Below are 18,160 nucleotides of genomic sequence, written 5' to 3'. Positions count from 1 at the left end.
GGTACTATTTTTTCTAAAATTGGGTACGAGTACCGTACTGTTACTACCGTATATATACCAATGAATTAATTATAGTGTAAAAGGGGCTTATATACCTCTATACTAGATTACCATGTAGTTGAAATATACGTCTTTCAGTTCTAACAGTTTTGTGTACTAAAAAATCCGCCTAATGCGTGTAATCTTTACCAATTAGTGAATATAGTTCTAAATCTGGATCGCAAAAGCAAAAAGCAGTACAAATATAACTACGTGAACAGACGAAAGACCGGAGGCTCTGCTTTTTTTCAGACTCCATCGGATTGTGCTGTTCTGAGCGAGGTTCAAATTTATTTCACGAATATGAAGCGTCTAAAATATAAATGAGAAAAGATAAAAATTAGAAGAAGCGACAATTGGATGAGGCATCGCCTAAATGCCTTTACTGGGCGCTAATTTTCCAGGGATTTACACCAAAAGTTCGCTTACCTGATCTTTGCTACTGAAAGAGAAAACTCCCGGCTCCTCTCCGTTGACAGTCAGGCGAGTAACGAAACCTTTTATTCCAAAGATTGAAATAACTTTCAAGTTTGGTGGAGCACAATCCATACAACCATGTCCATGATGTGTGACCTTCGTTACCAGTATGTTCTGAAGTATTGAGCATTTACATTTATTATAAAAACACATATATCTCAGTATTACATATATCAGTATCACAATTGACCATACATGTATGTTCCGGGAATAGCGTGACAGACCGCATGGACAATCAGCACAGTGCTTCGTTAAAACTTTTTTAAAAGAGGTATGTATATCAGTATATGACACAAGGTTGAGAAACATACTAGGCCGAATTTCTTTTAAAATAGCGTCATATTATAATGAATTATTACACAACATTCCTCTGAATTATCTCACCTTATCAACTTCGAATTCTATAATGTAGTACTTCTTTCTTTCAATTGTATCTGTTTCGATAAAATAAAACAAAGTCTGTTTTTGCTGTAGCCTATACTCTATAGTGATAACAATTCTGCTGTAGTCATCGCTTTTCGTCAGGACTATAGCTATCCACATGCATTTGTTTCAAGAATTTGAGAATTTGAATGGCAAAATATTGGCCGGATCTCCAACCTACCAATTGACTCTCCGTCGTCCCAAAAAAGTTGTCCCGTTGCTTTCTGGTCGTCGTTTAACCCCACAAGCAGTTCCATCGGCTTTCGGCGGCTTTGTTATAGAAACAAGTAAAAATATATAGTTGTGTCCAGATGAATCAAAACGATTTGAAATTATATTGCGTGGTATGTACAGTATTCATAGCTCTACTTTGCCTTTGGTAGTGTATATTTCACCTTGACAAAAATGCAGTTCTCGTATGTGCATGCATGCATTTAATTGCATCTTTGGGATTTAGTCTTCTTAGACTTTAATTGTATGTGAACATACCCGAAAACCGTGTTGTTAGCAGTTTCTTGGAGTGGAAGAATGTAACCACCTCTAACGTGTAGTACAATTGAGTTATGTGGGGCATCAAACTCAGACCAACGTGAAGACGAATCATGCTCTTTACCCTAAAAAGAGAAATCAGTAACCGTGTCTTCATTAATTAACTATGTATGATTCTATGATTAAGGCGTTCTGCATGCCCACGCATTGAAAATAAGACTTTTAAAACGTGCCTTAATATTTTGAGGTCTTTAAAGCGTATACTGTACCTAGTTTTAGCTTACCCACTCAAAGAAAATTAATTTATAGTCTTCGTTTTTAGCTGAGCAAAACATGCAAGTATAGCAAACATTGCAAAGACTAGTAGATATGGGTAATCGTATGTTTGGAGTTCTTCCTATACCGTTTTGAAGTCATACCATCGCCCTTCAGGGATATAACCACGTACTGACGTCTTTGTCTAACAAATCACGAAAGAAAATTATTAAGTTATATATACTTACATAAAAAAACTAAACAACCCGCCCCAGTAAAAATAAGCAGCTATATATTACTTATAAAATACAGCGATCTTGTACTAAACATAAGTTTTGTACTTGAAATATTGTTTTCACGAAGCTTTATGACGTAGTGCATGCATATATATAAGAAATGAAAGCCATTAGTTTTTAAACTTAGACCAACTTCATTTTTAAGCAACGAAAAAGGGGTAAAAATCTCTAATATATACGAATTTCGTATTTTACACAAGAATTACATCCATGCAGTCAAAAAACCTTTTTCTTATAGTGGAATTGATGCAAGATAGCCAGGGTATGAGATCTACCTTTTCAAGAACGGCAGTGACAAGAAGTGCTGGGCCCCATAAAAATTGCTTGTCAATCGCCCAGGTCTTTTTATCGTTCGTGAATCTAAAATAACAGGTATAGCTGCCGATCATAACCCAACTTCAATCAGCTAATAATTGATTAAAGTTGGGGATTTCAGGTTTGCCGTTTGTCATCAAGAGTCTAGTTTGTTGTTCACGTCGTGAAATTCAGTTGATAGACTTGTTTGATATTTTTTATCGCACGTGGCAAATGCGATTGAATAATGCAGCAAGAGCAGCCAATCATGAATAAATTAGCGTGCAAGGTGCATCATGCAGTGCATGTAGGTGATTTAGACTTTAGCAACCTGCATGGTGTCAACAATTGACATTACAAGAACAGTTTTGAGCAATGTTCGCTTCTCTTGCCCCCCGAAAACATTTATTTGACCTCCAATAGCCCCCCCCCCTATTTATTTTAACCAGGCGCAGCCACTGACATTGAATTCCCATGGGTGGGAATATGTGCATGGTTTTCGACAGACGACTTTTACTACACGATTATTTATAGTTACGACAAGAAAAAGGTATTCTTTGAAAGTCAAATAACTCATCTTTCTTGAAATGTAAAAATTAAGTCGATAGACTCGACATATAAATGCATTACGGCTTGTTAAAATTCGATATTTTTGTGAGACACCCTTTTGTTTAAGCTACAAATCAATAGGCTTTTTTATTAGATAACTTTCACCGTAGCACGAGAACGAACGAATAGCTTCATTAATATCATTAATATCATTAAAGCACACTGGTGCACTTAACACGCATACACGTCACTCGTGACGATTGTCACCTGCACATATTCCTCGTCTGCGGGGACCAAATTGAGATATTCTGTCATTCGTGTCGTAATATCCAATTATCAAACATGTTTGATATTTTCTATCACGCGTGACAAATGCGCCAAGTGTGCGCTGAACAAATGCGATTAAAACATACAGCAAGGAATATGTAAATGTGAAATATACAATAAACAAACTAAACATGGAGTATGAAAGTGACGATTATTTGTCTCAAGAGGAAAAAATTTTGCTTTTCCTTTTCCTTTTGCTTATGCGTCGGCGCCGGAGACGCCTAAGGGTAGCCAATCGTAAAATATGGACGAAACGATGGATGGACGAAATGCTTTTTCTCGTAAATCTCTGTTTTTGAAATCTCGCGAGCGTACATTGTAAATACACGGATAATTGGATATTACGACACGAATGACAGAATATCTTAATTTGGTCCCCGCAGACGAGGAATATGTGCAGGTGACAATCGTCACGAGTGACGTGTGTGCGTGTTAAGTGCACTAGTGTGCGCTAGGCTTAACGCGACGAAAGAATTGTGAAATCCTCATTCCCCAGAGGTTGGCTTTTGTTATGTGATCAAATGAAAATAAGCACAGCTGTTAAAGCATGGACATCAGTATACATAGCCAATTTATAAACAATTGCATGACAAATCAGCCTGGCATTAATTATAAATAGTGTTAATTTGTTATACAGCGATAAATACTTCTATAGGGCCAGTTGTAAATAAGCTTCTGTATAGTTAGTAGGTTTAACCATAGATGCGTGGTAACGTCAAAAATAGCGTGTACCTGGTTTGACAAGAAGAAGAACTATGAAGATAGTAATTTAATATGCCAAAGGCATTCAAAGTTAAATAATGCATATTACTCAGATTTATTCGGTACACATGCAATGGCCCATTCTATTGTCTCCTGTTGTCGGTATTCTCGTTCGTATTTGTTTTATCTCGTTCATATGTGCATAACGAGCATAAAATTCTATGCACAAGTAATTAAAATTCCTGCATATTCGTTCGCTCTCGTCCTACGGTGAAAGTTATCTAATTTCGCTGCATGTTCGTCATGCATGTCCCATGCATATACTGCATGGATAAGTAAAAGGTTTTTGTTTTAGTTCATGCACCCGTATCGTAGCGACACGTGCAGCAGAGTTGGTAGATATGCAAATATTTGAGGCCAAATTGTCATTAGTGCTATGAAGAAAACAAAGAAAACAAAAGGCAAAGACAAAGGAAAAGTGTGATGTTGTTTGGCCTCAAATATGCAGCTATCTACCAACCCTGATGTGCAGTTATCGTTGTTCTCTGCGCACTCAGTGTGAACTAATGACTTTGAAGCATCTTAATAATCAAGCTATACACGTTTTGCAATGACACGGCCCGAAAATGGTCTTGAGGTGACTCGTTTGAGAACTTGGAGAAGCAGCTATAGCTTCTGTATTTGCGTCTGGTTAAAGTTGATGATAAAGCCTTTATGGGATGTGGCAATATACTATATATACGTGAGTTCGAGATGACATTCAACACTCAAATTTTGGGTCATTTGGATTCCAAATCGCAGTTTATTTAACCAAAGGTATGGATTGATGTGGTCGTGTAATGAAAGGTAGATTGTAATCGAATAAACCTGTGGTTTTCTATGATAAATTCGGCACTTCAACCAAGTATTTTAATCAAAGCCATGCACTTTCATAAAGTGTTATCTTAAAACTTCTTATACAAATACTCTATTTAAAATCTAAAAAAACTTACTCGTGCATCAGTGAGCGTACAACTGTGGCTCCTGTAGTGTGTGATTGGTAAAATAGCGTGTACAAATAAGGCAAAAGGCTGTATCGTGTTTTCATGATAGGGCGAACAAGATCAGCGAATTCTTTGCCAAATGACCCTGGGTCTTGGGGCTAGTACAGAATAGAAGAAACGTAAACTGGTATTTATACTAGAGGTTTGGGTGTAGTAATATTTTTTCAGTCTATTTACCTGTCTACCTAAAGCATTATGGTTTCGGCTGAAGGGATAGAAGGCTCCCAACTGCATCCACCTAGCGCATAATTCTGGTGTGGCGTCATCGAAAAACCCACAAATGTCGGCACCAATCTGTAAAACGGCATGTTGATTAAATGGTCAATTTTCTTAGTCTGTGATTATATTATGTAAAGCCAAATGCGGTACTGTTTTACCAGGAAAAATATTTCATACGCGTCTTCAGTTCATTATCTCTTGTACAGACTTTCGATCGTAATGTTCTCATGAATCACAACATCCCACATGTGTGTGGGATGACTTCCCAGCTCCCGTCTCGAAGCATAAAGTATATCGACATGTTATAAAGTCATCTGAGTGTATATACTTACATAAGGAATGCCAAATAAGTTAAACTCCAACATTCCTAAAATGTGAATTGAAATTACAAAAATATAAGAATATAACTGTAGATTATAGTTGAAATTATTAATTATCCGACATGCATTAATTAGTCAATAAATTAAATGTATAGACCTTCTCGAATAGTAATTTGTTCGGTGTAGAACTTGGCAACTTGCAAGAAATAAATTATTTTCACAGTGGAACGTTGAGTAAAATGTATTATAAATTAAACCCAAACTTGACGGTCATGAAACAGCTATTCCCGACCACACCCCGATGACCTCGAATCCGACCGTAACCTTCCTGGATTGCATTTGCTTATCAGGATAAAAATTCGGCATTGTATATCTTATATTTACCAATGATAGATTTATGCATTTGATTCCATGAACTCTTGTTGTCCCCCAACCAGTGTCCCGTTTTCTTTCCATCTCCAGCAAACGTGGAACGAGAAATTACAATACTTCGTTTGCCAGTCGCTTCACGAGCAGCCCTGAATGTAAAAATCAACAGGCCCTCGATCATATTCACAATATTTTTTTGTAAAGCATGAAAGTTCTATAAATATGACAACTTATTCAGAGTTGGAAAACTTCACCTTTGGGTAGGTTTTGATTGACTCCATCCATACAAACTGTGAACATTGTAGTGAATGGTGCCGCCGCCAAGCGCCTGAATCGCATCCATGCAAATTGTTTTCCGCAGCAAGTCTTTTATTTCGTCTTTGTCTAACCCTACATCAGGACATTCGCGGTTATGATAACCAAATATTATAAGCGATTGATCTATATATATTATAATTATAATTTGATACGTTAGTTGCAATAATTTGTGTTCCATCGTAGAGGGATCTTGTCAAGTGGGCTAGAGCCTACGCCCGGGGGGTTTACGCACTGTGTCAAGTTGTACTGTGCAATCATGAAGTATTATGGTGTGATGCTTTGCAGCTCTGTGATGATAAGCGTTGTAATATTAAAAAAAGGCTTCACCAATTTTTCTTTTCAGCCCAATAGCTCGTTTTCGCATTAATTGTTTTTAGCATGTTAGAGACAGATAGAGGTGATATTACCATGTTTGCTTCCTTAACGAACGTGTTTCTATCCTATATACGTATATAAGCTCAATAACAAAGTAATTTTTAACCCTAATCGCGCAAGCACATGAGATCTGTTTCATGTGAAATTAAATGACTATATCATTATCAATTATACAGCCAGAATTAAAATGATACGAAATGAATTCTGGCGTAGAAATAAACATAATCTATACTTATGCATGCATGTGCGTCTTTGGTTGGTTTTACGAAATTGAACATTCTTGAGGTATAGTATCTTAGAATTAGGGGTTAAAACTAGATGATGAAAACTAGAAAATTTAAAAAGCAGAATTAGATCAGAAAAACGTACATGGCAAATACGGAGGAATATTATAGCTGTTGTTTTTACAACCATCGACTGAGCCTCTCACAAAATTAGAAGGTTCGTTCATATCCTGCAGAAAAAGGAAATAATTCAAATTAAATTTCGGCATTAAAGTTATTGTTTCAACCTATTGTGATTATTTTTTTGGAATATCAGGAAGAATTATATAGAGAATATATTTTTAAAAAATAACGAAATATAACCGTTCGTACTGGTTTTACGTTACGTGGTTTTACGTTTCATGAAAAGATTGCCTGATGGCAAAATATTCATTTTTTTTGGGTAGCTCTAAAATAATTCTAAATTTTTTTGCAAATTTTGTGAAATACATTCTATCTTCAGTTATGGAGGTTGAAAGCGTCTTAATTTCGAGTGGAATTATATACACAGTTCAAATTCAAGTCAGGAACAGTTGATGGAAAAATGAGTGAACTATATCGGTCCTCCGCGGCAGGAATTGAACCAACGCTTTTGCGATGCCGATGCAGTGCTCTTGCTAAGACCGATAGTTAACTCATTTTTCCATCAACTGTTCCTGGCTTTAAAATTTACCTACATCGAGTGAAGTGCCAAAAATCATAATTGATTTATCTTCAATTATGGCATATTGGATATAGTCGATATTATTATACTTTTTCCGCTCATGCATGCAATCTAATTTATACCATGTTTGTGCAGTACAAACTGACATAAATTTGGCTGCAACATGCGACTATATGGTTACTATACTTATACAAAAAAAAACAACAAACTCATACAATCCATATGCCATCAAACGGAATTGTTTTATGAAATTCTTTGATTTCTTCTATCCACCATTCTTGAGTTGAGGACTTGAAGAAATCTGGGTAGGCTCCAAATGCGCTATACCGCTATGAAGATGGTAAAAAGTATTTAATTCATGCAGGACGGCAACATCAGACCTTGGTCAACTGAGTTAACATCTGTTTTAGCAATTGTCTCAACGGTTACCTCTATTTGGGTATCCCATGGAAGACTTGTATTGTGTTCTGTCACGAAGGGATAGGCTGGCCAGAGCTTGATATGAAAAAGAAATTTACTTTTTTACGAATTTAGTTAATTGACTTAAGCTTATTAAACTTAAATAATTCTCCATACTAGTAAACTCAAATCATTCTCTAGTTTTATTTTATCTGAGGAGACATAAGTAAGTTCTTGGTTATTTGCTATTAATTCACGATCCAATGCAAGATCATTACCATATATGATCAATACAAGATAATTGATACCTTGTTGAATGTCATTGATTTTTATATTATCATTGTTCTGACGTGGTGTTCTGTTGTTTGTGAACATGTGCGAAAACGTTTATATTCTATTGTCAATTATTTTTCCTTGCCTTCGTGTTGTAGCATTTAACTGTCTTTTTTATATAAGTCAGCTATATGTTTGCCACGAGTGTGTTTGTAACTGTGATATTTAAGTATGGCGAGTATAGATTTTGATATCCAAAAAAAAAGTAAAATAATTGAGCATAGGACATCTCAGATTTCCACTTTTTTGAAGATGCTTATACTTAAAGATTCTCGTGACAAAGGTCGAGAAGATTTTCATTCAATTTAGGCAGTTGTTGCATGCACACTATTAAATCATGAAAATGTCCACCTTGTTTTAAGTGTTGGTGGAGATTAAGTTGTTGAAATGCCTCTGCCAATCCTGTTACTCGAATGACTTACCTTCCCAAGTAGGGTGTTATTGTCGCTGTTTTTAATCCACACATCTTTTGCATTTCCCTTTTCGTATGGAGGGTACTTATCCGTCTCGTTGACACTAATGACTGGATCCTGTGAATACGTTGAAAAAAACCTCTTAGTTTATGCAGGGATCAAGAGCAGGGATTAAGATTAGAAATCAACCGAATTCTTCAGAATGAGGAACCGGTATGGAAATTAAACCCACTCCCACGCATCTGACGCCGTATTCCTAAGGCTCGTTCAGTTAAGGAATTCGAATGGGAAACAGTGAACTCCACGTTTTAAAGTGAGACGCTATACTAACACGGTGATTACGTTCTGTGGCTGGATAACGCTGCTTTTTTAGGCCAGGGCGGCGAACTTTCCACTTCATTATATATATAGCTATGTTTAAAAATGTGAATTCAACAAGTTTTAAAAAAGAAATTTCGGAAAACAATGTCAAAGGCTTATGCTAAAAGGCTTATACTAAAAGGCTTGTGATATATAAATCACCATTCCGATATTTGAGAATATTACCGACAAAAAAATTTTCAGGTGCGCAAAATATTAATTGGCTAAACACGAATGCATGTGTGATATTGTTGATTAAAAGTAAAGGACACGTACAGGCTTTCCCCGGGATAGCGGCTGCTCGCTTAACACTGGTTTAAATTGTTGATGTTGTGTAAGTTTTTGTAAATTTTGTAAAATTTTTAAGTTTTTGTTAAATTATAAATTAATTGCAATTGAACAATGTGTTTCGGGCCTTACCAAAATGATAATGTAATGCATACCATCATCTTGCAACGACTTCACGAAATCAGGCAAGCCATCATACGTAATTCTGTCGTAGGTAAAGTCAAGTTTGCGCTCCATGTAATCAATGTCTCCATATTGAACATCCTAAAGGATTAAGCAAGATACAATAAACGAAAAGAATATCGAGCTCACGGGTGTATAACGATAATACACGCGTGGTCAAAACAAGCGGCACACTCAATCGTTTTGAAATCATTAGCTAGTCGAGTGAGTTCATGATTCATACAGTTTTATCAATACTTAGTTCGATTGCGCCGGAAATGTTAAAGAAATCGATCTGCATGCTATCAGCTTTTTAACTTGCCTGGGGTAAATCGTATTCAGCCATCTTATCCACGACTTCTTTTACACGTTTTAAACTGTTGTATCCCCAACGGGAGAGTTGAAATCCTAGAGACCAGTATGGAGGCATGAATGTCCGACCAATTAACTAAAAAAGTAGTAATAACTTGATTCGTATGGAAGGCGCCACGAAAGAATTCGGTCAATCAATTTTTATTTTGTATATCCATCTTATTGCTATATGTCTGGTACATTATTCTTTCCAAATTGAAATCATGCTTGGTGGCTTTCGATTCAATAAGTAGCTACGTGTAATGTAGCTTCGAAAGATTGATAACATTTTTACTAAATTTCTACCTTAATAACTAATTACCTCACGATAATTACTAAATTTCTACCTATAATTAACAACTAATTACCTCGGTGTATTGCTGGACCACGTCCTCAGGTGTTGGCCCCATAAAAATATAGAAATCCAAGATTCCTCCAATCGTTCTAAATGTTAGACCTGGACTCGGTTGCAACTGAACGTCTATTTATATGTGTAATGGAAAACAAAAGAATATGCAAGTTAAAATAATCCGCCAATAAGCCGACCACGTTTTGACTTATTCTTGGACAAATTATTAAAGTGAATTTCGTGATAGTGACGTTTGATATTCATTAATTAATGAGCACATTCCTAAGGTTGAGGGTGATATGAGGATTGAGTATGATAGGAAGGTTGAACATGGTATGAAAAATCAGAGGCTGTGAATCAAAATCAAATACCCATGGCGTTGCTATTCATGAGGAACACTCCATGAGCCTTTCCACTCTCTTCTAAACACATGTAAAATGGATGAACGCCATATAAACTACCCTTGTTCTATAGAATAAAACAAAAAAGGACAAACTTCACCCCCATGCATGCAATGCGGGAATACCGGCATATTGATTATATATAGTCAAACCGGTCGAGTATTACAATACACACATCGGTATCTTTAACAAGGAGTTTGGGAGGAAAGCTAGTCTTATTTATTGCAATTCCGTATTTAATTTTTTGTGCTTGTGAATTCTGACTGAATCCGCCGCCTTTGTTTAAGATGTTAAAAACCAGATACATACCAATGAGCTTAAAAACTTACAAACTTAACTTACGAATGAAAACTTACGAATGGAAATTGATCCCGAGTGAACATTCCCAGCCTTTGCCACTTAAGCTCATGAAGGAATGACTCGTGTTCTTGTTCACCAAATCCGTAAATATATTTTGAAGGGAGTCGTGTTGATATTTGAAGATACTGATCACTGAATATCAGAGGTCCCAGCGAAGAGTCCCAGCTAAAAAAATGTCAGTGAAACGACATTAGCTGGCCCAAAAGAGGATGTGCAGCAATTTTAAAACTATATACAGTGCTGTGCAAACGTTTTAGGCCCCCAGTCAAATTGTCACTTGTTAGTAAAATTCACGGTATTGCAAGGCTGTTGATCCAGATGTAACAAACAAGCTCGCTGGGTCAATGAGTAGACATTGTGCTGCAATAATGGTCTCTCATGGTGGCTGTACTAATTGCAAGTTGATCCAGATGTAACAAACAAGCTCGCTGGGTCAATGAGTAGACATTGTGCTGCAATAATGGTCTCTCATGGTGGCTGTGCTAATTGCAAGACAACTACGCAACTCTTTCGGTACCTAGCATGTCTTGCAATACCGTTAATTTTACTAACAAGTGACTATTTGACTGGTGGGTTAAACTTTTGCACAGTACTGTGTATTATATATAAAAATATTGAAACTATAAGTAAGCAAAAAAGGTCAAACGGGACCAAATGATTGTTATAGTTATTCTGTATCGCTAAACATCTTCGTGTGAACTAGTTTTCGAATGGATGACTAAAAAGTGGCTGCGAACTGGTAAAAAGGCTCAAGTTCACTTACATTGAAGAATCGCTGTTTTCTGTCCTTGAAATTTTGAATGAAAAAGGTTTCTTGATAACCTTTACCTTAGAATAGTCAGTCTCGCTTGGCGTTTTTGAAATTTTCGGTAGGTCCATTGGAACTCTATAACGTTTCTTCTTCGTGTCTGAAAACTATATATTGTGTAAACGGTTTAATTTGATTATTTATCGCGCTCGAATCATATCCCTTTTACAACAGTAATTGAAGATCTGCATGGGGCCAGCATGGCATACTCTATTAGTGAAACACCTGAATTATGTATATGCTATATAGGGCCGTTTTGAAATTATTTGACACACAAATGAATATGTCAACATAACTATTATATAAGAAAACTTGTAAACCGAACTTCTACAAGAATTCAGATGTTATATATATAACTTAAATTGTCCGTTACGAAGATGTCTTATTATGGAGCTTCCTAACATATAGCGTGGTAACGGTTATATAGGAGAACAGAATACGGAAAGTATTTTAATACTCGACGTCAGTCATGTTGCCTTGCCGTGTGTGCCAAACTCGTGTGACCATTTTTTGTAATAAGTTTTAGTTTTATTTCAATTGGAATATTATGCGACTTATATTTTTCACTGCATGCTTGCGTAATTTCCGTTTTAGGATTTTACCGTAAAACGAAGCCTAGTTCTCGTCTGATATTCTACATCGAAATCAATCTCCTGAATATCTTTGCCAAACAAAGTCTTGGAACCAATCTTTGTCAGCCGTAAGTGTTGTCCTAATTTCGTTTCGGTGAGATCTCCATTAGCGTTGTATCCGTGACTAGAATCAAAATAGCATCTTGGGGCACCCTGTTGGAAAGAATTAAAAGTCATTTGATTAAAATAAGCAGTGGCTTATGTTTAACTTTCTTGCTTCAATTGCTTTTTTTCTTTGCAATACTCTTACATTTCCCCCATGTACGTAAAACTTTATGTATTCAAAATATTTAAAGACCAATATTTAAAGATTTTGGTCCATATTGTTCCCTTATGGGCGCTTTCCTTTAAGCAGCCATAATAGTCAGACCGGTTATATTTTGAATTGAAATAGAGTATTTCGTTAAAAATATAGCGGTGAAACCGCAATTTCCTGTACCAGGCAGATGTAAATAAACAAAAAAAAACGTGAATGCAGAGTTCTTGAAACACTCTAAAATATCAATAATCTGTCTGTACTTGGGTGCGAGGAATTGCAGGACCAGTCTGACCGTTTTTACCGTTTTTACCGCATAAAGGAAAGCGCCCTATGTCTTCGGCAATTCTGTTTTGTAAGTTGCACGCATAAAGCTAAGAATTACAGGCTGACTCGTATAGAGCTGTGGTACGACCTATAAAAGCTATATGTAAGACGTTTTGTCGATTGAGGCCGTTATTTTGCACGACCAGACTCGATGGACGAAGCCGATAGCGAGGGCTTGTTCTGGACAAATATATACAGCAATAATGTGGCATGCCTAAAATTAAACAGGTAAACCAAATTGGCTTGTGGTAATTTGATAACATTATCCATCAGACTAGGATGGACGAAGCCTAAAGCGATTTTGTGAAGAAGTATAATTACATTCAGTTTACATGTGTTTTGGTTTGTGGGATAACGAAATTACTTTTAGCGCTTGTCACAATGATATCAAATGAGAACAGAATGATTTATGATTAATGAATCAATTTGTACAAACCTTGACCGCGGCTCTGACGTGTATCTGTCCCTATAAATTGCTAGCGCTGATTTAAGTTATTAATTCACCATGCAAAATTTCAGCAATATCAAGTTGATTTATGTTAACAATCTTGTAAAATGCGCAACCACGCAGGTTATTCTTATAAATATCGATGCATTTTACCGCTCGCCAGCATTTTTGACCGATGAGCAGAATTGAATTGCGGACCATATGAGACGTAAAGTCTGGCCGATTTTAAGGCCGAATCCAAAGCCAACTTCAGTTGTAAATTCCATCTCGCAAAGCATCACTATGCAAGGATTGCATATTTGCATATTGTGATTTTTCTTTGCATTAGCGATACCTTTGCACCATCGGTTTGAATTTTGCATAAAATGACGAAACGTTTTCGCTGTTCGCTACAGACGACGAATGAATTGACCTAGATATGAGAGAACATATACATATACGACGAAAGCGTACGTACACTTATAATACATACATACATACATACATACATACACTTTATTTAAACACGGAAGGAAAACCATCAGTACATTTGATATTTACTAATTGATATTGCATATATCAAATTTCTTGCAAACTGATTAATCCTAAAAGTGTGTCGCTGTACCTACCTTTAACACAGTGTCATCTGCCTGCCACACGCAACCTCTTCTCTTGCAAATGCTTTCAGTTTTTACTTTGCGGCGTTCTGGAATACAGTCCACTCTGTCGGTCAATGTTAACGCGCAAACATCTGAAACGAACCTTAGCATCGCCAGGAGTAGGACAGCAAACTGCGCACCAAAATTCATTTGAAATGTTGATTCTTTGTTACCTTCGTTCCCGAAGCCAAAGGTTCTTTTAGATGTAAGAAATATAGATGCAAGTACACACCGTGCCGACTATGAAGGGACCAGGTATCTCGTATTAGCTCGTGTGGTATAATCTTATTTCATCAATCGACATACGTATACGGGTATAGAATTACAGATATACTAGAATTACTTTAAGTGTCTGCCTATAGTTTGACAGTCTTTGAAAGGGATAGTAACTGTATGTTTTAAAAAATTGTTCATTTTGATATTCTAAGCCATGTGGACATAAATGAATTTACTTTTTTAGAAATATTATTCCTTCCTACATTATTTCTTGCATTTTATTTGTAAATACCACCCGTTGGTAAAATACATGTATTCCGCTAATTTTTTTCATGGTCGAGTTGAATTAGTCGTTTTCCGCCGAACTCGACCATGGTCGAATTAGTCATTTTCAGGCGAATACGACCATGGTCGAATTAGTCGTTTTCCGGCGAATTCGACCATGGTCGAATTAGTCGTTTTCCGGCGAACTCGACCATGGTCGAATTAGTCGTTTTCCGGCGAACTCGACTATGGTCGAATTAGTCGTTTTCCGCCGAACTCGACCATGGTCGAATTAGTCGTTTTCCGCCGAACTCGACCATGGTCGAATTAGTCGTTTTCCGCCGAACTCGACCATGGTCGAATTAGTCGTTTTCCGCCGAACTCGACCATGGTCGAATTAGTCGTTTTCCGGCGAACTCGACCATGGTCAAATTAGTCGTTTTCCGGCGAACTCGACCATGGTCGAATTAGTCGTTTTCCGGCGAACTCGACCATTGTAAGATCTTTGAGAAAACAGTATTTGGGATTGTATCCATAGATATTAAGAAAGCTTTTAACTCAATAAATCACCTAATTCTGCTGACCAAAATGAATGAGCTATTTGGAATTAAAGGAATTATCGAGCTAGAGTGGTTTCGATCTTATTCATATAGACGAAAACAAGTATGCCTAGCAAATGGTCATACCTCCTCACCTAAGGAAATAGTATGTGGGGTTCCTCAGGGATGGATTCTGGGGCTTTTACTATTTTTATTATATATTAATGATTTGCCTGACTGTCTTGAGGCTACTACACCCGGTTTATATGCTGACGATACCGAAATATATGCATCGTCGAGAAACTTTAATGAACTAGTAAGTAAACTTAATCAGCTAGGATCTTGAGAACATATGCAAATGACTCTCTAGTAATAAATTACAACTCCACCCCAAGAAAACGAAATTAATGTTTATCGGCTCAAATTATAATCTTAAAAACAAAATTGATGATGCACAAGTTATGATTAATAATATACCTATCACTCGTTTCACTTCCTTTGGGTGTTTGGGGGTTCAACTTGACGAGAAGCTAAATTGGGAAAAACATATTGAGCACATTTGCGCCAAAATTGGATCCGGAATCGGAGTAATGTGGAGAGCTAAACCATTCGTAATGAAAGAAACTTTATTGAATATTTATAATTCAATAATACTACAGTATTTTGATTATTGCTCGCCACTGTGGGATAAATGTGGCAGTGTGTTAAGAGATAAACTCCAAAAGCTTCAAAACAGAGCTGCAAGAGTTATTTCAGGGACATCTTATGAAACTCGTTCCTCTGATATCCTCCAGGCTCTGTCTTGGAAAAATATTGAAGAAAGACATAACAAAACTAAGGCTATTTTAATGTTTAAAGTATTAAATAACCACATTGCTCCCAACCTAAGGGCGTCCTTTATTAGAATGAATGATATGCAAAATAACTATGAATTACGAAATAGGGAAACTGATTTGATTATCCCCAAACCTAAGAGCGAATATCTCAAAAAAACCTTTAAGTATAGTGGGGCTGTAACATGGAATTCGCTCTCTACAGATGCAAAGCTATATCAACTACTTTAAGTGTTTTTAAAAGGCATCTTGAAGCCTAGTTTGATCAATAACTATATTATCAAAGACCTTCTAAGAAACCTACCATTTAAAGTTTTATTTTTTTTGTAAATATGTTTTTATCTTTGTGACGCTTCTCAGGAAGAACATCAATTTAATGATGATAAGAAATGCGTCAGTAAATAAATTGTTTATGTATGTATGTATGGTCGAATTGGCCGGAAAATGGCGAATACGACCATGGTCGAATTGGCCGGAAAATGGCGAATACGACCATGGTCGAATTGGCCGGGAAATGGCGAATTCGACCATGGCAGAGTTCGCCAGAAAATGGCGAATTCGACTATGGTCGAGTGCGCCGGAAAATGGCGTATTTGACCATGGTCGAGTCAGCCGGAAAATGGCGTACTCGACCATGGTCGGATTGACCGGAAAATGGCGAATACGACCATGGTCAAATTGGGCGGAAAATGGCGAATACGCGACCATGGTCGAATTGGCCGGAAAATGGCGAATACGACCATGGTCAAATTGGGCGGAAAATGGCGAATACGACCATGGTCGAATTGGCCGGGAAATGGCGAATACGACCATGGTCGAATTGGGTTGAAAATGGCGAATACGACCATGGTCGAATTGGCCGGGAAATGGCGAATACGACCATGGTCGAATTCGCCGGAAAATGGCAAATTCGACCATGGTCGAGTGCGCCGGAAAATGGCGAATTCGACCATGGTTGCATTGGCCGGAAAATTGCGAACACGAATATGGTCAAATTCGCCGGGAAATGGCGAATACGAATATGGTCGAGTTCGCCGGAAAATGGCGTATTCGACCATGGTCGAGTCCGCCGGAAAATGGCGTATTCGACCATTGTCGAATCAACCCGAAAACGGTGTATTCGCGACCATGGTCGAGTGTACCGGTAAACGGCGTATTCGACCATTGTCGAGTCTACCCGAAAACGGCGTATTCGGCCATGGTCAAGTGTACCGGTAAACGTATTCGACTATTGTCGTATTTGACCATTGTCCAGTACGCCGGAAAATGGCTTTTTAAGGTGCTTTAATTTTAGGTTCTTTCTTAAGTCGGAGGCCCCTTCAGGTCAGTCGGGGCCCGGGGCCCCCCAAAATGCTCCCCCTGCCCCTCCCCTCTCGGCGGCCCTGATAAATATAGTTGCACGAATGAGAAATACGAGTAATAAAGATTAAGATGCATGGTCGTGCATATCATGATGTATTTAAAATTCGTATTAGTGTATATATGGTTCATGAATACATGCCTTTATCAATGCATTTCATCGTTTTTTTTTTAATTTTGACCTACAAGAGACAGTCACCATGCAGCCAAAATATTTCTTTATTCTGATCAACAAATCTTCCACAAGATCGAGAGGAACAATTGCGATGATTCCGGCAATGTTTTTTTGTTATGTTCTCTTCATAGCGCCTGAATTTCAGGTTTGATTTATCAATCAGGGACATAACATTCACGATCCTCCCTTGTTATTAGTGTACTAGTTAATGCATATTCCAACCTAAAGCGGCGAATAATAATACAAACTATATACGGCAGACTAAACGTTTCATAATAAATGAGATATTACATATCAGGTTTCTTATTTTCAATCCTAATCAGAATTTTCTGAGGAAGAGCCAATTCCAAATGCTTTGGATACGATTCTGTAGGACGCTTTCCAAGGCCACTCTCGAATAACGAGAAAACAGCAGCAGCAGCCAAACGTGAAGACCACGGTGGTGAAAAACAGGCAGGCGCCAAAAGCAATCCATTTAAACACTTTATATAACTGTTCAATGATGCGAGGCATGCATTTTTGAACAGGATATAACAGACAGTGATAGAAATGCCACTTATAGCAGGCACATGAGACCACGAAGAGTACTATCAGGCACACTACGCCAACTGCAACCCAAATAACAATGCTAAAGTAATTAAAAATGCAAGTATATATATACTTGGCATTGGCGCAACAGGCGGATTTGGGGCCCTGATAGGTATATGTTTGGTACTGTGCAAGCCCCATTTGTCAGCAATTATTCTTTACTCCTGGTGAGTTTCTGCGTCTGCGACCCCTAAACGGCCGGGGTTCCTAAGTTCTTTTTATATAGTCCTGCCTATTAA

General features: G+C 37.4%; 1 protein-coding gene across 1 annotated transcript; it reads right to left on the bottom strand.

The window, feature by feature from the left end:
• Positions 1-19: 19 nt before the first annotated feature.
• Positions 20-14,216, bottom strand: LOC114517589 (sucrase-isomaltase, intestinal-like). Its single transcript, XM_028537379.1, has 24 exons — positions 13,918-14,216; positions 12,249-12,431; positions 11,602-11,753; positions 10,835-11,003; positions 10,449-10,545; positions 10,097-10,209; positions 9,700-9,825; positions 9,348-9,479; positions 8,577-8,684; positions 7,852-7,917; positions 7,638-7,751; positions 6,865-6,949; positions 6,057-6,192; positions 5,818-5,951; positions 5,446-5,480; positions 5,072-5,188; positions 4,844-4,992; positions 2,255-2,339; positions 1,832-1,888; positions 1,429-1,553; positions 1,121-1,209; positions 901-950; positions 469-630; positions 20-351 (listed from the first exon to the last, which is right to left on the bottom strand). Exons 1-24 carry the CDS (start codon positions 14,095-14,097, stop codon positions 208-210), a joined length of 2,808 nt encoding a protein of 935 aa, XP_028393180.1. The 5' UTR covers positions 14,098-14,216; the 3' UTR covers positions 20-207.
• Positions 14,217-18,160: the final 3,944 nt, after the last annotated feature.

The sequence above is a fragment of the Dendronephthya gigantea genome, unplaced genomic scaffold (assembly GCF_004324835.1).
Source record: "Dendronephthya gigantea isolate DGI-Jeju-01 unplaced genomic scaffold, DenGig_1.0 000000F, whole genome shotgun sequence".
NCBI lineage: Eukaryota > Metazoa > Cnidaria > Anthozoa > Malacalcyonacea > Nephtheidae > Dendronephthya > Dendronephthya gigantea.
Note: the sequence above shows the minus strand (reverse complement) of the source record. Positions and strands in the feature narration are given on the sequence as shown.